Here is a 25683-nt window from a genome sequence, read left to right on the forward strand (position 1 = left end):
CATGTGGCTCTTGGCTTGGTAAAACTATTGCTGTTTACTTGCTCCTTGGAAAAGGATTCCTCACTGTTTTATTTCCCTGCCTCTGGCAAAGAAAGCCTTTTTCCATGGATTTCATCATCTAATTCAAATACAAATATGCTTTGCTTACCTGAATATCCATAACAGATACAGACTTTGTGTTCCCCAAAGATGATCTTTATAATGCTCACAGAAAATTATATCACATAATTAATAAAAAATATAAACATAATAAACTCTTTTAATTGAAACCAAGTTACAGACAACATTTTCTATAGGAGCCAAATTCTGCTCTCGGTTCTATCAGGTGCACTTTCACATGACTGCACTGGCAGCTACACCTATATAACTGGAAGCAAATTGAATCCACACTCTGATCCCTGGACCCAGTAAAATTATTTTTCACTATAAAGTCTCCTTAAAGCTGGCATACAGAGAAAACTGGGACTTCCCCTATCATACACTGGTAGTCCCCTAGAGCACAGCTGTCATAGCTGCCTCTATGCACAGCCTCTTCCTGCCCCCATACATAGTATGCTCTGGTCATATCCCCTCCACAGCAGAAAATCTTCTAAATCAGAATCAATTGAATACACTGGGACTACCATCTTCGGTGCAAAACCATCCCCCAGCTGCCCTGATGGTAGGGGGAGCAATACCCATATTATATAATTGGTCTTCATTTAGACTGTAAACTCTAAACAGGAACCATGTTTTCTTTGTATTGTAGAGCACCAAGTACAAGCTTGGGTAGTGTACAACAATAAATGATCATCATCAACATCACTAGTTGGGCCAATATTCCCCCAGTCTTCCCCCCTTCCGTCCATGGCCCCAATCCCAACGCCTCTCCCCCCCCCCCCCAACCATCTTCCAGCATGGCCAAAGGAGCCCCAGCTGTCCACTACAGCCAGCCCAAGCCACCCCTGGCTGAGCCCCTGCCAGCTTTGGGAGTGAAAAGGTGCAAGGGCAGGGCCTCAGGCCAGAATGTGGATGGGACCATGGCCTGAGTTAGGGGAGGCTTAGTCTTCCATGACCCTCAATACTCACTGTCTATGACAGTTAGGGTTGCCAGATGGTTGAAACAAAAATACCACCCTACCCCCCCCCCCCCAAAAAACGGGAAAAAATTCTGTCGAAGGGAAAAAAAGGAGGGGGAGACCAAAGTTGTTGAGCAAACACACACACACACACACACACACACACACTAAATAAATAAATTAATTAAATAAAAGTTAGACACAAAAAATTAAAATAAAACAGTATTAAAAGCACGTCCCCTTTATGCAGGGATAGGAACAGGGGAGAAGTTGAGCACTAAGATCCTAAGCATTGCTTCCCCTAGGTCTTTTGGTTGGCAGCCATGGGGAACCAGGTAAGCATGGGGGCTGGGGTCAGAGGAGGGCTGGGGAGGGGGGAGGGTGCTGAGTGTCTGTAGGGTTGCCAGGTGCCCGGCATTTTGCCTCCTGGCTGGGGAAAAATTCAGAAAATACCAGACATTTTAGGTGTCCGGTATTCTCTGAATTTTTTTTACCGGACAGGAGGCGAGAATACTGGACACCTAGCAACCCTAATGACAGTGAGCCTGATTTTCCTATCACACAAATGTAAATTGAATCAATCTATTGAATTCACTGGGAAAGTTTTTGTGACTGACATAACTGATCTCAAATGCTAAATAATTCTTTGTTGCCAAATTCTTGGTGGTTCTTTATCAGATCAGTGCAAATGAAACATAAAAATATGTTTACAATTTGCACTCCACAGAGCACACCTTCAAATAAAACAGCAAGCTTATATGTTAAATATTGATTCTAAAATTTTATCTTTAAAACTTACTTTAAGAGGGATTGCAAAGTCCACTTCTTTCGTCTCCTTCAGGCCAAGTGCTATCAGAGGAATGCTAAAAGTCTCTCTGAAGCAAAAAAAATAAAAAATAAACAAAAAGTTAACTCCTTATTTTCTATTGTTTTGTTGGTAAAATTACCTATCTTCTTCCATGTGATCATAGAGAGAAGCCGTGTCTCTTGATGACAATGTAAACACACACCTTTTTATTTGCACTAGGAGGCGTTAAATGTTTCAGAAGTGTGTAACATGCCCTTTAAGCAGACTGTTCTTCCCACACGTCATTTTCCTTTTTTAAAAAAAAATAATTATGAAGCCCAAACATGAATGCTCCTATTCCAGAAATGACAGAAGAGAAATAAACAGCTTCAGCATGAGAGAGTTTATCAGGAGATTCCAGTAGTTTCTTTTGTGACCGGGAGAGCTCTTGAGTCCCCATGAGTTTATTCTGGAGTCCCTGTACAATGACTCCTGGCCACCAGGAGCCTCTGTGATGTGAATAAGGAATGAAGGAAGATTGTCTGGTATCTTCTTCCTTCCTCTATCTGCTGTTGCTCAGCCAGAACAAAGAGCTACTAGGAGAGGAAGAGGCAGAAGACAGCTGCATATGGCAGAGTGGTGAGGGATGGGGGGGGGGGGGGGGGAATATGCATAGGGATGGAAGCTCAAAGGGAAAGAGAATGAGGGCTGCCATTGTACCACGGAAGGAAGAGGGAACCAAGGAAACAGAAAGCAGGGATTTACAAATCGCTTGTCTCTATCAATTTGCATCAATCTTTACAAGCTGGATAAATCACATGTGCAGAAATCAGACACTGCAGTGAAACATACCCAAGTAAGGACTATGATAATTCCATATGCTTTAGTATTCCATCAGTAGTGACTACTGTATATATAAATTGTCTCCAGCACATGGGAAAGCAAGGCCTGAGCTCACTGGTTTTGATATAAGTGGAGTCTAATAGTAAAAGATAGGGATGTAAGCAACTAATCAACTGTCCGATTAGCAAAACCTTATCAGTTAATCAGCACACTAGTCGACTAGTCGCTTCCCCCCCCCCCCCCCCCCCCTCTATCAGAAAGAGGCAGCAAGGAGGAAGGAAAGAAGAGAGGGTGCTGGGAGGAGCTGGCTTAAAAGCTGGTCCCCATAACTCCAGCTCCATGGGAGGGAGCAGGAGCACAGCAGTGGTGTTCCACCTTTGAAACGCACAAGAGTCCCCACTGGGGCTCTTGTACATTTCAAAGCGGAAGCGTCACATGGAGCTCTGAGTCTCCCACTGGCCCCAGGCAGCATGCGGCATTTCAGTCTTTGAAATGCACAAAAGCCCCTGTTGGGGCTTGTGACAGGGCACCTGCCCTGCCCTGGCCCTTTTAGACCAGGACTCAAGCCCCGAGCCAGGGCTAGGAACAGAGAGGCCAGCTGAGGCTGTTTGGGCTAGGGAGAGCCCAGCTGACAGCTATAAATGGAGAAGCACGGTCTGCTTAAGGGAAGTCAGTGGAGGGCTGACTGCAGAGGAAGCAGGAGCTCCTTGGAGGGAGACAAGCTGGGGATAGCTAGCAAAGGCTGGAAGAGAGCTAGCCAAGACTCCCCCTGGCTAGGGGCTGGAGACAAAGCCCCTGGCCTGTGGGCGGATCATGAGGCCGACTAGGTAAGCAGAGCCATTGAGACAAATGCCAATGATGAGCAACCCATACAGACTGTAACTTGCCCTGAGAGGGGCTAGATGAGGACAGTCAGGGGGCACTGAGGCACGGTGGGGGCTTGCACCCTGACAGGGCTCTTGTACATTTTGAAGGCAGAACACCAGGTAGCACTTCTGCTTTTGAAATGTAGCAACAGCCTGGTGGGCTCTTGGTACATTTAAAGGAGAAGTGCCCCTTATCAACTAATCAAATAGATGATGGAAATTCAATTCGTTGATTAATCTAATTTTAACATCCCTAGTTAAAATTTCCTTAGTAAAAACTTGAGAACCACTGCATCATGTATATTTAACTTTTAGAAAATGTGAGGGAGAAGGAGCGAAGTCAACCCTAAGAACCACCTCCATAGGCAAGGCCTGTTGAGGAAGAGAAGCATTAGGGCCTCAAGGAGAAGCTCAACTGCTGGGCAGCATCTGCACAGAGCTTATTAGCCACTGATGGAGTTTAGAACTCTTCTTCCTGGCAGTGAGGCACAAATACATACACTTGGGGGTTCAACATGTTTAATGTAACCAAAATTATAAAGAAAGAACTGTTATTTCAATGCGTTTACAGCCATAACCTTTGAAAAATAATTTCATACAAGTCAAGGCACTAAAAAACTACTTATTGGCTTAGTATGTTCTTTCATGATCCATCTTTATTAAACAGTCAAGCTTGTGTACAATTTCCATGGACACCAGCATTTAAGCCAACTCTATGATGAACGTCAAGAAATTCAATAGCTGCTTTTTAGCTACTGAAGTGCCAAGCCCACAGATTAAGTAGTAGGCTGCTTCTATTTTTAGCTACTGGGTGTGACACATGCTTTTGAAAGTTATCCTTTGCCCACACAGTAAGGATTGGCCACAGGCATGGCAGGTGCATTTTTATGACTCGGGAGTATTCTCATGTATATGCCCAGGTCAAACTCTCGTCCCATCTCCTAAACAACTATATAATGTAAAATAGGCAAAAAAAAGAAATACGTTGTATTTGCATTTTCAGAATTTCTGTCATCACCTCAAACTTTCTGGGCCATATTTTGCCCCCAGTTTTTGCTGTGAGGGTTACATATGTATGAGTGGAGGGAAAATATAGCCCCCTGTTTAGAAGCAAATCTGCTTGACAGGTTTACCTTCTTATTCCATAAGAACGGCAATACTGGGTCAGACCAATGGTCCATCCAGCCCAGTATCCTGTCTGCCGACAGTGGCCAATACCAGATGCCCCAGAGGGAGGGAACACAACAGGTAAGCCTCGCGTGATCCCTCCCGTCACCCACCTCCAGAGACACAGAGGCTAGGGGCATTATTCCTACCTATCCTGGATAATAGCCATTGATGAACCTAACCTCCATGAATCTATCTAGCTCTTTTTTGAACCCTGTTAAAGACCTAGCCTTCACCACATCTTCTGGCAAGGAGTTCCATAGGCTGACTGTGCGCTGAATGAAGAAAAACTTCCTTTTGTTTGTTTTAAACCTGCCGCCTATTAATTTCATTTGGTGACCCCTAGTTCTTATATTGTGGGAATAAGTAAATAACTTTTCCCTATTCACTTTTTCCACACCAGTCATGATTTTATAGACCTCTATCATATCCCCTCTTGGTCTCCTCTTTTCTAAGATGAAAAAGTCCAAGTATTTTTAATCTCTCTTCATATGGGACCGTTCCAGACCCCCTAATCATTTTTGTTGTCCTTTCCTGAAACTTTTCCTATTTTCTGGTGTCTATTTTATACAAAAGGGGCTCAAAGTTGCCCAAGTTATATAAGGAACATTATTATATCCTTTGACCAACAAGAAATCACTGTCAACTGGAGAACATATGATTCGCATCATGCCTAAAAAGAGAGACGGGCATATATCCCCTCTAAGATGTAAAGCTCGCTGAGAATTCTATTCTCCCACAGCAATCAGAGGGAAGACAGGTTGTCACTGAAGCAGTAATAAACGTACGCCACCACCTCCTTTCTTCCTACGTGGCCTCCCACTTCTTAGCACTGCTTGGGACGTTCTCCTTTTCTCTACACTGCATAAATGAAGGGTAGTATATGGTCTAAAGATATGGAGAAAGAGTGCCACTCCTTGACACAAGAAATACGGATGTCTTCTTTATCCAGACTTGGTTAGATTGTACATAACATAATGCCTGCAGTTGTTCTTTATCATATGAACAGTATCAAAAAGGTAGCAAATAGTTCAAAGGAAGACAGCTAAAATGGAAATCAGAAGTGCCACTGTTCCAATACTCCCCAGCCACAAGATCTTCACCAAAACATGGATCTTCACTATCAAAGAGTGGAATGTTTTCAATTATTTTCTTAAGGACTTGCTAGAGAGGTTGTAGGGGTGGGGTATTTATATGCTTTTGGAGTCTATCACAAGGCTGTTCCTCCTTCCGTCACTACTGATGCTGTTGTTTTCATCTTCCCTAACTTCACTGCTTGTGTATGTTTGAGAGGGAGGATAATTTTTGAACATCACATTTCCCCTCAGAAAATGAGACTTATGTATCAAAATTTGCTATGGGAAACTATTGATTTAGGCAGAATCTTCCTTTGGGAAAATCAAAATGTTTCATTTCACATCTGGACAATATTAATCTTTGTGTCTGCCTGAGTCACTGTGATGTCTACTGGCAGCTGCCCTCATTTTCCTCGATGGGCCTCAATCCCCTGCTTTCTACCTGGGCTTGAATCTCTGCAGTGCCTCATGTACAACAGTGACAGCATAGCCACAGGGAGAGACTGCAACAATGAGTCATCTGCGATGTAGTCGAGCCTGGAGCCAGGTCCACATGAGAGAATGGAGAGATTTGGAACTATAACTCCCATTAGGCACCGCAGCAACTCAGATAGACACAGAGAAAGACAAATATACAGATTAGGTAATCAGACTGCTGACTAAGGGAAAACATATTCTCCTTTTACTGTGTTCTTTATTACATGTTTTTTCATGTAATTACTGCCCAGCGTTCACTGTCACCCACTCAGCACCACTGTTATTTCTAGTTTATAAACAAAAGATGGGTTGATAGTAAAATAGTTTTTCACTTACTGTGTATTCTGATAAACTTCTACTGATATATTAAGTCCTTCTAATTCCTCCTTTAAAATTTGCAGGTGTGAGTTTACAAAACTTAGTTCAAGAAGTGCCTGTTCTCGCACTTTGTTGTTGGTGGTTGCTCTGCAAAGAGAAAGAGAGATATACCAGTGTTACTGCTCGAGAACACGCTCCATATTGTACACCAGCTTTGTTGAGCCCCCATACTGGCATTCCCATCATTTTTAAGCTTTGTTTTTCTTAAGAGATGATATGAGAACTCAAGTTTTAGAATGTATTTGGTTTGCTGCCAAGACAGAACTTGGAATAGGGTTTCAGAAACAAAGCACACAGATACTGAACAGGGTTGCTATGTGCTGATCTTTCTGGACTAATTTTAAGATTTAACTCACAGGACAAAACAGTGAAACAAAAGAGTTTACAGCTTAACTATATTCTGAAAATAAAAGTCTGAGTTGAATATAAGGCTTTCTTCCTGAAGAAAAAAGCACGTCTAATTTTGATTTTATAGAAAAAAGCTCCCAACTTTCGTTCATGGGGCAATTCATTAATCATCTGGTATGACTACTGTTAGACTATTTTCTTAAAACAAAAAACAGACACTTTTCTCCTTACAAGTAGAATGTGATGTGACTTTCCTTTATTTCTGTTTTCTTGACATGTCTAGAAATAATCATATTTTTCCATTTGCAATTCATGTATAGGTGTAAGTACCCCTATATTCCTTTGGCATAATATATACGTCCAGGGGCAGGATACAGGGCAGGGCAAGCGGGGCGGCTGCCCTGGGCCCCGCGCTTCAAGAAGCCCCACACATGCGCCATGTCAAAGGGGAGGCCCCTGCAAAATTGTTCTGCCCTGAGCCCCGCAAAATCCTCATCTGCCCCTGTATATGTCTTTAAATGTTGCCCCTAATGCATTTCTGCATGCTTCCATTTGAATATTTCTGGATGTAGTAATATTAATAGCTGCTTCTAGCATGAATCTTCAGATAAACAACCCAATACAGTGTGATGCCTATAAATCTAATTTATTGTTTGTTGTTATCGGAAATGCTGTTTCAAGATAAACAATTAGCTAAAAACACAAAAGTACATTATAAAGTTAACATTGAACAACTGCTTATTTGCTGATGGATCAATGCTCTTAACTTTGGTCCATATAACGAAATAGTCAGTATTCCACTAGAAGTATTAGTTAACAAGATTAGTATTTGCTATATAAACATTCCAACAGATTAGGACACACCTGCTAAACTATAGTGCACTGTGAAAGTATAAATGTCTCATTTTACTTGCATGTTAGCCAGTAATAAAGGAAACTTGCATTTCCAGTTTTTCTCAAACTATGTTGAGAGAGGCTCTCTGCAGAAAAAAAAAAAAAAGAATGGCTTGCTGCTTCTGAAGTCTGCTGAAATGTAAATAAAATCTCAATCTTTGATTTCATTTATTTTTGCTTGAGGAGTACTTCTGAGTTAGTCTTAACTATGTGACAAATATCCAACAGTTTATCTAGAAATTAGTTTGAAGTACAGGCAGTCCCCGGGTTACGTACAAGATAGGGACTGTAGGTTTGTTCTTAAGTTGAATCTGTATGTAAGTCGGAACTGGCGTCCAGATTCAGCCGCTGCTGAAACTGACCGCTAGTTCTGACTTACATACAGATTCAACTTAAGAACCCCAAGTCAGCTGCTGCTGAAACTGATCAGCGGCTGATTCCAGGAAGCCTGGGGCAGAGCAACTCTGCCTCGGGCTTCCTGTAGTCAGCACTGGTCAGTTTCAGCAGCGGCTGACTTGGGGACGCCTGGGGCAAAGCAGCTGGGGTGCTGCTGGGTTGCTCCAGTAGCACCGCTCCTCGCTCCTTGGCGCTACTGGACCAACCCAGCAGCACCCCAGCTGCTCTGCCCCAGGCGTCCTGATTCAGCCACTGCTGAAACTGACCAGCAGCGGCTGAATCAGGACCTGGGGCAGAGCAGCTGGGGTGCTGCCGGGTTGGTCCAGTAGTGCCCAGAGCAGCGCTGCAGGACCAATCAGCAGCGCCCCAGCTGCTCTGCCCCAGGGTCCACAACAAAAGCCTGGTCTGCTGGGGGGGGGCACACTATCTGTGCCCCCCCCCCCCCCCCAGCAGACCAGGGACACAGGGAGCAGAGCCGCAGCGGCAGCAGGGTGCCGCGCCTCTGAGGCTTTGCTCTGGCAAAGTCTCAGAGGCGAGGGACCCCGCCGTGGCTGCGGCTTCAGTCCAGGTGCCTGTGGTCTGCTGGGGACGGTCCCCAGCAGACCACAGGCACCGGGAGCGAAGCCGCAGCAACGGCGGGTTCCCGCGCTTCTGAGGCTTTGCTCTGGCAAAGCCTCAGAAGCGCGGGAACCCGCCGCTGCTGCGGCTTCAGTTCCGGTGCCCCTGGTCTGCTGGAGACGGTCTCCAGCAGACCAGGGGCACCGGGAGCAGCTTAGGAACGGAGCTTTCTCGCCCTGGAGCTCGCAGGCAGCAATCCGCCACCTCGACCTCCGGGGCGAGAAAGCCCCGTTCGTAAGTCGGATCCGCGTAAGTCGGGGACTGCCTGTAGTTTACCCTGGGAGCTGTTGTTTACCTGAGGGCACCTACAACCAATGTACATTTAAATGGACTGATTTAATATCTTTTGGTGCAATTTGATTTTAAAGATGTACTTGGACTTGGCATATTCACACACCAGAATTAGGGCCAATCCTACTTACACCTTACTTAGGCAGAGGTCCTACTGAAGTCAATAGAAGCTGAATTTTCAAAAAGTAGACATTCATTTTGGATTCCTCTTTTTGGGACCCTAGGTTGAGACACTTTGGGGCTGATTTTTAAGAGGAGCAGAACACCACAGTTCACTGGGACTGATCTGCATGATAGGATCTTGTCCACAGCTGTAGCTCATCAAGAGAAGATAAGAAAGGCTAGGGTCTAAAAGCATTCCAGCCTCATCTACCAAGTTTTGTTTATGCAAGTTATGCCAACGTATGGCCACTGCTGGAACTAACCCACTCGTGCATGTCCATGTTATGGTCCTTCTGTCAATGGAGTGCCTTCATACTAGCAGTTCTCGCAGCAACACAGAAAACAGTGCATTGTGAGAAGCTATCCCACCGTGCAAATGGCTGCATGGTACTTTGGGAAGAGTTTGCTATGCTTCCTTGGGCTAGTAGAAGAAGGCAGTTCACTTGGTGCTCAGCTATTCTGAAAACTAGTCCCAAGTTGGGCACCCAAAATTACCACCACCAAATTCAATGGCTGTTTTTAAAAACATCGGATAAGCAAAGTATCCCCAGGTCCTTTTCAGTACTCATGATAAATATGAGAGGTGTTAAATTGTTAACACTGATTTCACTCAGAACAGAAATGTGGCAAATTTGTAATGTTTATTTAGATGAACTCTGCTAATTATAAGGCTGGGTATTAAGCAATGGAATCAACAGAAACTAAGCAATATGATTCCATGGTGAAGACAGAAATGATATAAAAAAGTGGATGGAAACTCATACTCACTAGAAGATTTGAAAAGCGTGTTCCCCTCATTTTTAAAGGTATCTTTTATTGGACCAACTTCTTTTGCTGAGAGAGTCATGCTTTCAAGCTATACAGAGTCCTCAAAGCTTATAAGCTTAAAACTGAATTTGGATTTCATGCAAACTGAAATCACCTGCTCCATTGTTTCATTGCATGAGCTGTTAATTTATTTTTGTAAGACAGGGTGGGGAACCTCAGGTCCAGCCCTCGGCTTGCATTGGTGTTTCAGCTCCCTTGTTACCCCAAGACAGGGCTGAAGCACACAAAATCTACTAGGCTAGAGCCCCATAGGCTCTGGTGGGCAAAGGGAATGTGGGGAGTGTCTCTTTTCTCAGTTGGTGGCCACATCATTTTTGGAGGAAGAATGGTTCTTGCGCAAAAGACTCTTGCACAAAAATTGGCTGCTCATTAATCATGCAAATGAAGCACGGCGATATTCCACACCGAGCTTCATTTCCATAAACTTTTCCGCAAGAAGGCTACAGTGTAGACATAGCCTGAGTATGTGTCACTTCCAACATCTAAGGGGTAAGGCAGGTGGGCAAACAAGTGGGACTCTAGTGCAGGGGTCTGCAACCTACAGCTCGAGCCAAATATGGTTCAGTATGGAACAAAATATGGCTCTTCTGTCTTTCCCAAAATGCATGCAACTTTTTAAACTGAAGTGAAAAATTAATTCAAAATTTTAAAAACGAGGAATTATTCATGTAGCTTGAATGTGCGCATGAACCTGAATTTGACCAGTTATGATGTAAACTTCAAAGAAATGTGCAAAAAGATGCTGCAGCAAAAGTCCCATTAAATAAAGTCTGTGAGTGCAATGTTTCATTTATGTTATTATTAATCATGATGTCAATTATCAATAACATTCAGTTGTATATTGTCAGTCATGCAAATTGGCATTCTTATACGGCTCTTTGTTAACCACTTGCTCTGAATTTTGATGCAGTTTGGTTCTTTGTTTTGAAAAGGTTGTTGATCCCTGATCTAGTGAAATAAGTTGTGCATTCAAGAAGTAGAGTTACCTAAGCAACGTCCTCTTTTCTGAAGAAATCTCATTGACTGGATTCTAGCTCTTGAACACTGCAAACTCTCCATAAACCCATAGATTCTCCAGTCATGGCAGATTAAATATACCATATGAAGCAGTTTTAAATACCAAGGAGAAATCCACATCCACAAACAACAGGGAAAGATGTTAGGGTAGCAACTAACCACAAAAAGCCAGTTGCAGGGTTAGATGGGCCTTAGTATGGGACAATATAAGGCTTGTACTGAAAGGCAGATACAGACAGTGTCTACACAATTGGTTGGTTTGTTTGTTTGTTTGTTTGTTTTAATTATGAAGAAAGCTTTCCAGCAGCAAGCAAATGAAAGAGAGAACCCCCTCCCTACTACAAGGACCAACTATAGATTTTCCCCATGACCAGCTATGGGGTTTCCTCATAACAAGCTCATATTTTTAAGATGAATTAACTCAGAGAACTAAAGGAAACCAGAGTGAAGAGACAGACTTTCAAAAAATAAATGCACACAAGGAAGGAAATTTACTTTACGGATGTGGAGTTGGGAAGTGGTTTTAGTTCTAGGGTAATCTGATACTTCACTCTAGCTAGTAGATGGGGTTTCACACAAACTAGGGGAAGCCTAGAGATCATTTTATGCCATCAACATAGGAAGCATTTTCTTCCTTTCAGACCCTGCAGACCCAATAAGCAGAAACCCCAAGAGTGGATTAAATGTGTACATAAGGAAATTAGGTTAGTATCACTGTCACACTCAGGGAAGTGGAAAATCCACCCCTCTAAGCAACACAACACTAAACCTCTGGTATGCATAGAACTAGGTTAGAGGGAGAATTCTCCTATCAAACAAGCTACTGCCTCTTGGAGAGATAGACCCTCCCTCTGACATATGTAGCATCTTCGTTGAAGCACCACCAGCAGTGCACTTATGCCACTGGAGTACTTTGTGTGTAGACAAGACCTTAGTCCCACTGAAAGTCAAAAGGACTTAAGCGCCTAAATATCTAAGTGACTTCTGAAAATGGGAATTAAAGCCATCTAGGCACTTTCGAAAACTTTAACATGGGACCAGGATCAAAAATATTTTGCCCTCGACCTCCAAAAAAATCTGGCCCACTGGAACATCCAGCCTACTAACCAATTCAATACCACCCTCTTCTTCCAGATCAGATCTCAAAGAAGTCCTGCATGAGTAACGGTTAGCAACAATTAGCCATATGCCACACTACCTACTTACTACCTTACAAATGGACAACAGATCTGAATGATCATAGGAAGATCTGTCTTGTGAGGATCATACTCTTAGACAATATTCAGAGAAATGTTTGATTATTTCCTTTACAAACAGGCATCATTCTAACAACCACTGCTACTAATGAAAGAGTCCAGTCTTCAAAGTAATTTAAGAACTCAGATCTAATCTATCTACAGGTGATGCCTGCAGTTTCGACCTAATTGGTTCCTAGAGAACGGTTTTAAGTCAAGCCGTCGTAAGTCGAACTTTTATTTCCTACAGGCGCAATGTTATAAATAGCAGTTCCACTCCTGGAAATCCATTTCATACCCTAAAAATACCAAAATTGACTACAGAAATGGAGGAAAACTAAATTAAATAGTTCAAATAATGCACAAAAATAACTAAAAAATGAAGACTGATGTGGTGGACACGCGTGCAGTTCAAGCAGCAGCAGCAGACTGTTAAGTCTGACTGACTTTGTACTCTTCCTGTTTTGGGAAGATGCATGGAGTCTGCATTGTACACCATCATAAATGCAAGCTGTGAACCTAAATTGGGGAGTTTTAGGAGCTATCTTGCATGAAAAAAATGGTTGTAAATGCAGAGGGGAGGGGTCATAAATCAGGTGGTTGTGAGTCGGCGGTTGCCTGTATCTATGTTTTAGAGTAGCGGTGTCCAACCTTTTTACACACAAGATCACTTTTTAAATGCCTCAAGTCAAGATCTATTGCCCCGCCCCTTCTGTGAAGTCCCGCCCTCTCTATTCTCCTCCTCTCCATCACTTGCTATTCCCCCCCCCCCCCAATTCTTCTGTAGGAAGAGGTTTTTCCAACATTTGGCCTGTCTAGACTGGACCAAATGTCAGAAAATCCCCTTCTTTTGGAAGCCCCCTTATACCTAATGGAAAGAGGAATATAGGGGTGACCGAAAAAGCATGTTTGCTCTTCCACTAAAAAAAGCAGAAGAACAAACGCATCCCTGGATGCAGAAGAGTTTTTCTGGGATATCTCTGGAATCCTGAAAAACTCCTGCAGTCTAGCCATACCCTCGTTGGGTTGAGACAGGATGTGTAGGATGTGAGACAGGATGGGTGGGAATGAGGGACTTGAGTGTGGGAAGGGGTGAGAGGTGCAAGCTCTGGGAGGAAATCTGGATGCAAGAGGAGGTGGAGAAGGGGATGCTGGCTTGAGGAGGGGGCTCCAGGCTGGGCAGTGTTGGAGTCAGATGTAGGGTTGGGGTACTAAGCAAGCCACAGGCTTGTGGATGTGAGGGTTCAGGAATTTGGGTTAGGGTTTGTGAGGGGTTCAAGGCGGTGGGGGCGGTTCCAGTGTATGATAGGCTCGGATCTAGGGTCTGGGGGAAAGGGGAGTGCACGAGTGTTCTGATGCTGTGGCCAGATGGGGGCTTGGCCCCAATTGGAGGTTTGTTGGCCAGGCTTCATTTTTAAATAAAATATTATGTCAAACACAAAAAGTTTCTGCATGGCAGGGAACATGTTCTGAGTCAGGGGTCACTGACTCACAGAAAAGTAAGTTGGGGCCACACAAGTGAGATGCCAAAAAAAAAAAAAACCCCCACACAGCACTCCTCGTGAAACGAGATTTACAGGATCGGTCGACAAAGGCTTTCCCTGTTGACAATCCACATCTTGACTGCCGCGTTGTGCTAACAATCAGCTGAGCCAGCACAACGTGGCAGCCATTTTTATTTTAATGAAGCAAGGGATATTTAAATCCCCACCTTATTGACTATGTCGGTATGTCTAATTTACATGCCTCTGTCAGCAGAGGCATGTAGTCTAGACATACCCTTGGTTACAGTTTATTTAATGATGTATGAGGCAGCTGTCTTAGTCCTGAAGGACAACCCCACTGAAAGAACAAAAAACATTTTGTTGCTTTATACAGAAAAGTAGTAAAGTGATGGAAACATACCGTAAAAGATTTTCAACACCAGTTCTCATCCTTACGTTTTTCAGGATTTGTTGGTTTAGGGCAGCTCTTTGATTTTGCAGTTTGCTTCGGCCAGTCTCTGCAAAGGGGTTACATCCCTAAATAAAGGAAGAAAATTATTTGAGACGCTTACAACAGAAGAGCAAAAGAAAAAAGAAAAAAGTGAGTAACACTCATTTCACATTACATCTAAAACATGGGTATGAAAATCTTAACTTATGAATCATGACACAAAGCCATTTGAAGAATGTTCTTTATTTTAAATCTAAGAAAGTTTATTGTCAAATTTAAGAAAAAACTCAGCTCAGGTAACGTTTTCTGTTATCCTGCAGCACATTTACAGTTACTGGTCAATGGTGTTTGTGTGAATCCTGAGCAACTACACTGATGGCAATGGAGTGACTCCAAACTTATACACCAGTGTGCCTGAGAGAAGAAATGTTGTATTATGATGGTAAAACAAATGAAAAATCACAAATCATGGCAAGGGTTTTTTTAATTAAAATAAATTATTTTTCAAGAAAGAATAAAATGGATTTTAAGGGTAACTGAAAAGGACTGGGACTCTTCAATTTAACTCATTCCCTCATCTTCTTTGCCCAGATTCGAGGCCTAGGCCCTAGTTTCAGGCAGAGCACTTGTGCATAGGCATCAGCCAAATACACATGTCCATCTCTTGAAATCTGCCTTGTAGAATTCCAAGCTATCTTCTTTGCATACAAAATACCAAAAATGTGCACTATAAAAATGTATTTTTATAATTTGCTTCATATGTACATATCTCCGGCACTAAGAGATATGTCTCTGGTCTGTCATAAAACTAATTTTGTTCTTTTCATGTGAAAGTGATTTAATAGCATGACCTATCCATATGATGTCTGTTATGGAGCTACGCTGCTCAGTTTAAATGACACTTGAAAAATTGGCTACCTGTGGAATGACAGGGCCTGGTTCTACGAGATACTAAGTGTCTTCAACTGCTCACAAGATCTGGCCCTTATAGAAGAGTATAGAAAACTGCCTTTAATGTTATTTGTCCAGTCAGGAATGTGTAAAATTCTTTTATGTGGTATGTTGATGAGCATAAAGCATACCCTAAAACAGCCCAATCAGTTTACCATTAAGATCGAGCCATTCTAGTTTTTGTGGTCACTGATAAAATGAAACTGTTATGAATGGATAAGAGAGTGTTTTTTCTGAAATTTACAGGGTATTTCTGAAGAGGCAGAGGTAGGCTGTTTGAGAGCCTTGTTTGAAAAGTGTAACTAACATTAGCTATGTATTTCTTGGGTTTCTAATTAATTTTATAAATATGTTCTTAAAAGTAATATGCACTCTCACCAATGATCTATACCTGCAACCTTGACTACTTAGTTTTGAAACAAGTTGAGGCAACACTTAGCACAGCATAACCTAACACAAACATACCCGTTTAATATTGCTTGTGTTTTGTCTTCACAGCTTGTTCAGAATTTATTGACTCAAGGCCCATATGAGTTAATCTACGCTATTACCATTATTAAAAGTCCTCATTTGCAATATTTCAGTTGAATAGTTTGTATTTTACATGATCTCTACTAAGTAGGTGAAATAGCAGAACATGTGTAACCATATACAGCAGCAAAAAGTTTGCCAGATTGCTTGAAAAACATGTCAAGTTGCATTACATTCTAGTTACTGATGAGCTTCTGCACTGAAACCAATTACAGAGGAGACCTGAAATTCAAAGCTTTGGTGCATAGTAAATGTCCTCCTTTGTCAAGTGCAGTGGGGAATTTACTGGAGAAAGCAACTATATATTGCAAACTTGTGCACTGATTTTAACGACAGCGAGATACTTCTCTCAGGCATGAAAATGTTCAAATATAAAATTCCAGTTCTGGAGAATTTTTTTTACTGTTTTATATGCATTCAGAGAGATCTGTGGAGGGTTATTTATGCTCACAGTAAGGCCAAGAAGGGATCATAATCATCATTCACTGTGATCTCCTGCATACTGCAAACTAGGGATGTAAGCAATTAGCTTATCGGGTAGTCGAGACACTATTTGAGTACTTGAGCTACCTCCCCCCCTCTTCCCCCCCCCCCCCCTGCCTCTGATACAGAGGCAGCAAAGGGCGGGAGGAGCAGGAGCCGGTGCTAGGGGAAGCCAGGCAGCTCTTCCTACATTTAAAACACAGAGGCTCAGCGGTCCAAGTCCTGGTTTGTGCCAGGTCCCAGACTACCTCTGCTGCGGTTCTGCAGCTTAAATGTAATAGGAGCCAGGCTCCCCACGCACCAGGCTCCTACTACATTTAAACTGCAAAGCCACAGCAGGGCCTCTCATCAACTAGTCGAAACAAACTGTAACGACTACATGACTAGTCAGTTGCCCACTTCTTAACATCCTTACTGCAAACCACAGAATCTCACCCACTCCTAACCATCACATATATCCAACAGGATCGCATGGTAAGCTATTCCTTGATCTCCTGGTTGCAGTCTCCTACTTTTAGCCTGCTTCCTTTTCTATGCTGCCACCTCTCCTCTTTCTCTGCCTCTATTCCATTTTGCATTATATATTCCCTGCCTCTGCTTATAGCTGCTCAAATCCTCTTCCTCTTTTTCCCCCACTCTGGCCATGTCAAATATAAGCAGTTAGGAGGTATTTTCCACATAAAGTTTAAGCATCTAGTTCCCACATTGGGTCTTTCACATCTCCTTCCCTGCTTGCAGTTTTGCATTCCTTTCCTTCAACTTCCCTTTTTGCTGTTTAAACTACTACTAAAACCTCCTGTCCTAAAAAACTCTTTTCTATTCATTTCCCACTGTTATCTTCATTTGAGCCTGTGTTCTCTATATGCCTAGAACTTCCTGCCCCTCTCCTCTGTGCCAAGAGCTTTTATCTTGTTGTTCAAATCCCTTCTTTAAAATGCTGGAAAGCTTTTTAAGAAAGCTCTAGGGCCAGATCCCAAACCTACGCAAGTCACTAGGAGCATTTCATTTCCCCGGACTTTTAATCAGGCTCCAGCTCAAAAGTCAAACCTGCTCTATGGTTAAAATTTAGGACAATATAGTAACTGTGAGCAGGGATGTGAAAAATCCCTCCCTTTTACCCCCAAGTAACATAGCTTTGTTGATCTAACCACACCTATAATGTAGCTACAATAATGAAAAAATGCTGCCATCGCTCAGGGAAGAGCTGTCAGTAGACCACTAGAAAATCCTTCGTCACTACAGGCTTCATCTACACTACAGTATGGGATTATGCTAGTGACAGATCTATGTTAGTACTTAGGGATGTTAAATGATTAGCCAGTAATCATACCAGTAAGCTACCAGTTAAATGGTAGCAGGCTGGGCCACAGGCCCCGAGTTAAAATGGATAATCAGTTAACGGTTTTAATATCTCTAGCCAATATAACCCCTGTAATGTAAACATGCACCCAGACAGGCATACAGCTCCCTGCAGTGATACCAAACTTCCTGTAAAGGGAAATGATGGGGAACATAGCCACACAGACAACTAATGTAGGCTGTGCACCCTCAGTGCAAGAGTTGCTGCTGGTGAGTCTCACCTTTAGCAGTGCAAAGTGGCAGGGGGCAGACAACTTGGTGATCTGCAGAAGGGAGAGAACATGACTACCTGTTTAGGAGTGTAGTAAGGATGTGTCTTCACAGCACAGTTATAACTTAAGCATTACCTCCATCTCAGTTCCCATCCACAGACACAAAAACCTCCAGCTCAAGTTAAATGATGCTGTAATCTCACGTTCACGGACTCATTGGGGAAGTTAACTGAAGCTCAAGTGATGCGAATATCCAAAGTAATAATGTACCATTTACTATGCTCATCCATTCACTCTGTGTAAATCCCATCTTAACTTGTATCTCGCTCAAGCTAGGCTAGCTCGAGTACCGTAATAACCCAGTCGCACCAGATTACCCCTTTCAGTGGTTTGATTTGTCTTGTGTACCCCCAAGTTTCACCTCCCTTAAAACCTTCTTGTTACAAAATCAGACACAAACTATGGATGTTAAAACGCCCTAACATAGTTAACCAGTTAAATGTTTTGTTTAATCAGTTAACCACTGTGGGTGAGGGGGCTGCTCTGGCCAACTGTGGCCACAGGTGGGGTCCAGTTGGCTGGGCCCGATGCCACCACAGGCAGGTCCATCCAGCCAGACCTGTTGTAGCTGCTCCAGTCTGCTGCCACCATGGGCAGAAGCCAGCGAGTCAGGCCCACCATGGCTACAAAGCTGCTCCAGCTACACCACTGTGGCTCAAGAAGAGTGCAGCTGGCTGGGCTGGTTAACCAGTTACTTTGTAAGCAGGCCAGTAAGCCGCTTGCTTACCAGGTAACCTCTTATATTCCTACCGCAAAAATAAAAAAAATTCACAGCACATTATTACTGAAAATTTACCCACTTTTTCATTTTTACCATATAATTATAAATCAAGCAGAATGTAAATACCGTACTTATACTTCAGTGTATAGTACATAAAGTATAAACAAATCATTGTCCATAAGAAATTTTACTTTGTAATGACTTCACGAGTGCTTTTTATGTAGGCTGTTGTAAAACTAAGCAAACATCTCAATGAGCAGATGTACCACCTGGAAGACCTCTGTGTACGCCTGGTTGAGAAACAATGTGGTTGCTCAAGTATACTAACTATAGCTAACTACTCCAGTGAATACAAAGCCCTAGGACTGGATGTGCTACCTCTGCCTGCCTGTTCTGGACTTTTGTCTCCCTGATGGAGGGTTCTCTGTGGTTCCAGGATCCTTTTCTGGGGAAGACTGCTGCCAGCCCCCTTTTGTACAGATTCCTGGGGCAGCTGACCATGGCTTGTTCTAGACTAGGAAATTAGGTAAATATAACTTTGTTCCTCAGTGGTGTGAGGAGTACACACCCTCAAGGAATGCAGTTAAACTGACTGAACCCTCGTTGTAGTCAGCACTAGATTGACAGGAAAATTCTGCCCTAGACCTAGTTACCGGCTCTCAGGGAAGTGGAATAACTCCTCCCATTGGCAAAGGTAGTGTCGTCTCTGAAATGCCACAGCATTTTAAGTATAGGCAAGCCCTATACAGGATTCACTGGCAAGTTGGCTCCACTAGAATCAGGTTGCAAGAAGTGGAGAACAGTGCCCTCAGACAGATAACTTGTATCTCTAGCAGATCTCAGCAGATCTGTGCAGTTTGCAGTGATTTTTCTCTGCATCTGCATGAGATTTATATTAAATTTCATATAACAGAATCATAGAACACTAGAACTGGAAGGGACCTCGAGAGGTCATCGAGTCCAGTCCCCTGCCCTCACGGCAGGACCCAGTACTCTAGACCATCCCTGATAGAGGTCTATTTAACCTGCTCTTAAATATCTCCAGAAATATATCTTGATTTGGATAAAAACTCAATGAAGGGAACCAAATTACATTTTACTCTCTGTAGGACTCTCCACCGCCACCACCCCTCCCAACTCATCAATACGTCTTTTAACAGGGAAGTAAAATTTGGTTTCATGTTTATAAAATGCCAAGAACATTGTTAATGCTCATTACATAGTAGGCATCCAGAGCTCAATGTGAATTCCACAGCAGCTCCTTTCGCTTCTGTCTGGTCTTAATGCATCATACTTTATGCCTTACAGTAACTATTACAATTACTCTCAAATGTATCCTTTTTAACTAGCATCCTTTTCAACAGATGTTCATTAAAATGAGACTAATCAGAAAAGTGGCTATATAAAAATAGTGACTTCTTACCCAACAATTTGTTCCTTTTGTGTACTGGCAATAGCTCATATCTGTTTAGATGTATTACATAACTTCCCTGTACTCCTATTGGATCTGCAGAGCTAACATAGCTTGGCAAGGGTGAGCTGGATTATATCCTATATCCCGGTCATGGATCATCAGTAAAATTATTCCAGCTGAAGAACTTTTATTACTATTGTTTATGCTTGAGTCATAGATTCCAATCTGACTTTGCAGTGCAAGTAATCAGTTTTATTTGCAAAACTATCATTTGCTATGAAGGTAACAAACAATGAACTCTATTGCTACTGCCAGTTGATAGTCTTTTTCCCAGTATACCTGCAGTTTATGTAGAGGTTCACTGCTGGTGCATATAGCTCAAATACTATATTGATTTCATAAAGCAATATAACCCCTTGTGTGGTTAAAGTTCATAGTTACTCCTATAACTTCCTGCTTAGTTGAATAGTGTTGGTAAATTACAGAAGCAGGAAGATGGTGCATTTTAATGAATTCTTATCAGAGGCAAGCCCCATATGACTCAAGTTATAGAAATGTACCACTTACTATTTATATTAAATAACTTCTACAAAGAAACTGCAGTCACAGACAGACTTGGAAGTCAATAAAGATCACATTCTCTATCTACTGATAGTGCAGGTTGCTTGTGCAGGTTGCTAGCATATTTTAATAACAATTCATTGGCTAATTAATGAACAATGTGGTCAGATTCTGTCTGGTTCATATATCTATAATTTAAAGTAGGAAGGTGGGGATTCCTCAGTGCTCTGTCAGGGATATATAAAATTAAAGGGGGTAGGAATAGACTAGGCTGTGACCCTTTTCTTATTTTTCTAAAAATTGTGCAAGTCTTTCTTATTGCTCATGGCATCCAGAGGAATACAAACCTGATCATCTTTTGATACAAAATTATGCAGATAGGATTAATGTATCCAGTCACCTTAATCAATATCTGATGTATGGGCATATTCTGGATATGAGCTCAGATTAAATTACATTCTCTCTATATTTTGGAAAGCTGATTCTCATGTCCTCGTTTTCTACACTATAGCCAAAGGCTGGCTTAAAATACATAATTCCAGCTATGTAAAAAACGTAGCTGGAGTCAATGTACTTTAAGCTGAGCTTTAGCGCCATCCTCACAGTGAGAGGTTGATGGGAAAAATGCTCCCATCGACTTCCCTTACTCCTTGTGAAGAGTAGAAGTCCCAGCACCAACAGGCACACTCTCAGGGTTCAATTTAGCAGGTCTTTGTTAGACCCGCTAACTAGAACTCCAGAGGATCAATTGCCAGAGAGTCGATCTTCTGGTAAGTGGATACACAGCCTAAGCAAGACTGAAGGAAATGCAGAACTAGTAGATACAGCTTCAAACATACAGCACATAGAGACAATCATGAGCTCACACACACCACTTCAATTATGCATGTTGTGGCCATCATGGTCACTTGCTGACACAGCTGATTTTGAAACTTTAAAAGTAAAACTGAAAACAGTAGGGCTACATCTACATTGGCAAGATTTTGAGCAAAAGCATGTGCTTTTGCTCAAAATCTTGCCACCTGTCTTCACTGGCCACGAGTACTTGTGCAAGAACACTGACGTTCTAATGTATAAAATCAGTGCTTCTTGCGCAAATACTCTGACGGTCCCACTCAGGGATAAGCTCTCTTGTGCAAGAGGCCTGTGTAGACAGGCCAAACGGTTCTTGCGCAAGAGGTCAGTGTAGACAGGCAACATCAATTACTTGCGCAAGAAAGCCCTATGTTTAAAATGGCCATCGGAGCTTTTTGCACAAGAAAGCATCTACACTGGCACAGATGCTCTTGCACAAAAGCACATCTTTTGCGCAAAGGCACATGCCAGTGTAGATGCTCTCTTACTCAAATACTTTAATGCAAAAACTCTTGCATTAAAGAGTATTTGCACAAAATCTTGCCAATATAGACGTAGCCTAGGCTTTCAGAGCTTTGTCCTTCTCACAATGTGTGTTGGCAGTGAGATCTCTTAAGGAGCAGCACACTATATGGTTCAACATAAAACCTTTAGACAGTAGTTGCAAGACAATTCAACTGATAATACTCTTGCCTGTGGGCCAGAAAGGTCATTCACATTCCACATCATGATACACTGCACTACCTATTTCTGCCCTTTGGATAAAAGGAGCTGCCCAGAGGGGCTGGAATCCAGCAGCAGGGCTGCCACCCACTGGTACAACTGAACTTGGCCGCAGAGCTGCCACTCGGCAGTGCAGCTGCCTGGGGGGACCAGGAGGCAGTGGGGCTTCCCCATGGGGCGGGGAGGGGGGCAGAGAGCTGGCCAGGAGGGCGACAGCCAGGCCATGGCTTAGCAGGGAGGTGATAGCATGGGGGGGGAAGAAATGACCTCCCATGGTCTGGCAAAATCCCTCATCCAGTACTAGTCAGGTCACAAAGGTGTCAGACCATGGAGGTCCAATATGAAAAAGTTGTAAATAAATATACTGAAAAGGTTTGACTTGAAAGCTGGACAATAAATGAAGAGTTTCTGTCTGAGTGTGTTTCATAAAATCTTTGGAGACCCACACTGGAAATGGATAACTATAGTTTTATTACTTTTAGTTCATATATATTAAAAGCACCTAATCCACCCTCTACTGCCGTGGTCACCAACCGGTCGATCGTGATTGACTGGTTGATCACGAGGGCTCTACCAGTTGGTCACAAGACATTCAGGGCCCTCCTATTTCCCTCCACCCCTGAGAAGCCCCACTATCTACCACCAGTGAAAATGGAGGTAGTGCTGGCTTCCTGCGGGGTGAACGGAAGTCCTGCAGCTACGTGCCACTTCCAGAGATTCCAGAAGTGCACTGGCTGTTCCCCTCCCTCAGATCTCTGGCGTGCCGGCCAGGGCTTCCCTGTGCCGCGGGAGGGGGAGTTGGCCTCGGAGGAGGTGCGCGCGGGGCCTTCCCTCCTCTGCAGGGGGGGAAGGGGATCCTTGGAGGAGGTTGGTGAAGGAGACTCCCTGCCCCCACTGGCACCCTGTCCCCTGCTGCAGAATCCTGTCTCTTCCCCCCGGCACCCTGTCCCCTGCTCCCACTGGTACCCTGTCTCCTGCTGTAGAACCCTGTCCCCACCCCTTCCAGTATCCTGTTCCCTCCCCCCCCCCCAGCACTCTGTCCCCTCTCCTATGTGCCTTGCTGCAGAACCCTGTCCCCACCCCAACACTCTGTCCTCTGCTCCAGCACCCGCTAGCACCCTTCCCTAGTACCATGTCCCCTGCTTCCACCAGCACAGTTAGGGCCACATTAGTGAGGCTTGGGAGGTTTTTTTTTCCCCGCATCTCCCTTGTGTGGCCCCAACTGACTTTTCTGTGGGTCAAAGACCCCTTGACTCAAAACAGGTTCCCTGCCCTTCTCATAATAAAGACAATGTAGAAACTTTTTGTGTTTGACATAGTATTTTATTTAAAAATTAAGCCTGGCCAACAGGCCCCCAACTGGCCACAGCATTATAACACTCCTGCACGCACACACACACAGACCCTAGATCTGAGCCTATCATACACTGGAACCCCCTGCCCTGAGCCCGTCACATACCCCAACCCAAATTCCTGCACCCTCACAGCCACAAGCCTTGCTTAGTACTCTAACCCTACATCTGACCCCAACTCCCCAGCCTGGAGCCTCCTCCCCGAGCCAGCATCCCCTTCTCCACCTCCTCCTGCATCCAAATTTCCTCCCAGAGCTTGCACCTCTCACCACTTCCCACACCCAAATCCCTCATTCCCACCCCAGAGCCCACACATCCTGTCTCAGTGAGGGTATGGCTAAACTGCAGGAGTTTTTCCAGGAGTTTTTCCTGGAAAAACTCTTCCACATCCAGGGATGCATTTGTTCTTCTGCTTTTCTTAGTGGAAGAACAAACATGTACTTTCGGTAACTCCTATATTCCTCGTTCCACGAGGAATAAGGGGGATTCCAAAAGAAGGGGCTTTTCTAACATTTGGTCCAGTCTAGACAGACCAAATGTTGGAAAAACCTCTTCCTACATAAGAATTGGAAAAAAGGTGGCAGTGTAACGTACAAGGGCTGGGAATAGCAAGTGGTGGATAGGAGGAGGAGAATAGAGAGGGTGGGGTATTGCGGGAAGGATAGGGTGTAGATCTTTGCTTGTTCTGAGATTTAAAAAGTGATCTTGGGTGTAAAAAGGTTGGAGACCACTGCTCTACTGTTATCACAATTTCTAAAATTTCCCTACATATAAAAATCTAGCAGCAAATCACAATTTACAGTAAAGTCATGGTCTTCAGGTTCTGAACAACAGAAGGCTTAAAAAGGGATCTTAGTACCAGAGAAGGAATTTAAGGTTGCATTGCTTCCACAGGTTCACATTATTTTCACACAAATGTACCATTGCATATTGTTTGGCTCTTGATTGGAATCAGATACCAACAATCTACTTTATTTATTTTCCTCTTGAAGGTCCCTAGTGAATATCCCCAAACATTTAGCAATTTTCTTCATGCCTTTTCTCCTATCCCTTGATGCTCTACATTGCCCATTACTATATTTCTGGCCTAGAACGACTGGGCAAAAATCAAGTTTAAAGGTACTATGTCAAATTAGAAAAGCTGTTGTTGAATGTAACATAGCCCCCAGACTGAGTACACTCATCATGAGTATTAAGTGATTGCCTAGTGCCATGCTAATCTTGAATTGGGGAATCCCTGTAAACAGTACCTTTGCCCAGAGAGGTAGGTCATGCATACGATGACTTTATTTACATAGCATCATGAAGTGTTATTGAATTTCTGGAGCAAAAATGTGAACTTTGCCTTTTGATCCCCAATCCATGAGACGCTGGCAGTTTCTTTGTAGACTAAGAAGATTTAATACACTGTCTATCCTTAAAGATAGAAAGTAGTTGTTAAGAATGCAGTTACCAGAAAAGAAAGTATGCTCTGGTCTGCAAATGAAGAAGCAAACAGTATAATTCATTTGGCTGGATACCAGAGCACTTTACTTAAAAATAAATTTCTTTTTCAGCATCAGAAATTTAGCTGAGACGTACACAAAATAATGATTACGGTACTCAACTTGTTTGGAAATCAGAAAAGTTATTAGTCAGTACATATGATGCATACAGTAAGTATTTGAACTGATAAATTGAGCCATGATGCACTAATAAGAGAAGGTGACGCAGAGTTGAAACTAAGTGTGTGCCCTTGCTTAAAGAACATTTATCTCCACCCAGTGTAACCTGTACTCCATGTGAAGCCAAAGTGCAGGGAAAGGGCCTGATCCTGCAAATACTTACACATGTACTGTAGTTGTATTGACTTAAGCAGAACTACATTTCTAAATAATTCATCTGAAAAAGTGGGTTGTGCCCATGAAAGCTGATGATACCATCTACAAATTGTTAGTCTCTAAGGTGCTGCAAGACTATTTATTATTTCTAAGTAAAGTTATTTATGTGAGTAAGTATTTATATCATTTAGACCAAAGCCAGCCAAAATGAACATCAAAAGTATTTTCATACCTTATCCTGGTACAAATACATAAAGTTTCTCTA

General features: G+C 43.0%; 1 protein-coding gene across 3 annotated transcripts in view; it reads right to left on the reverse strand.

Annotated features, from left to right (window-relative positions):
* RHPN2 (rhophilin Rho GTPase binding protein 2) overlaps positions 1-25683 on the reverse strand; it is a 62112-nt gene that overhangs the window by 25627 nt on the left and 10802 nt on the right. For all 3 annotated transcript variants that reach the window (XM_089781495.1, XM_014569485.4, XM_006114928.5), the window contains exons 2-4: positions 14347-14462; positions 6611-6739; positions 1858-1933 (exon numbers count right to left, since the gene is read on the reverse strand). In XM_089781495.1, coding sequence (XP_089637621.1) covers positions 1858-1933; positions 6611-6739; positions 14347-14375 — 234 coding nt within the window. In that variant the 5' untranslated portion in view covers positions 14376-14462. The remainder of the gene's footprint in view (positions 1-1857; positions 1934-6610; positions 6740-14346; positions 14463-25683) is intronic.

This window comes from Pelodiscus sinensis, chromosome 12 (genome assembly GCF_052426305.1).
Source record: "Pelodiscus sinensis isolate ZL-2025 chromosome 12, ASM5242630v1, whole genome shotgun sequence".
In the NCBI taxonomy this organism is placed as follows: domain Eukaryota; kingdom Metazoa; phylum Chordata; order Testudines; family Trionychidae; genus Pelodiscus; species Pelodiscus sinensis.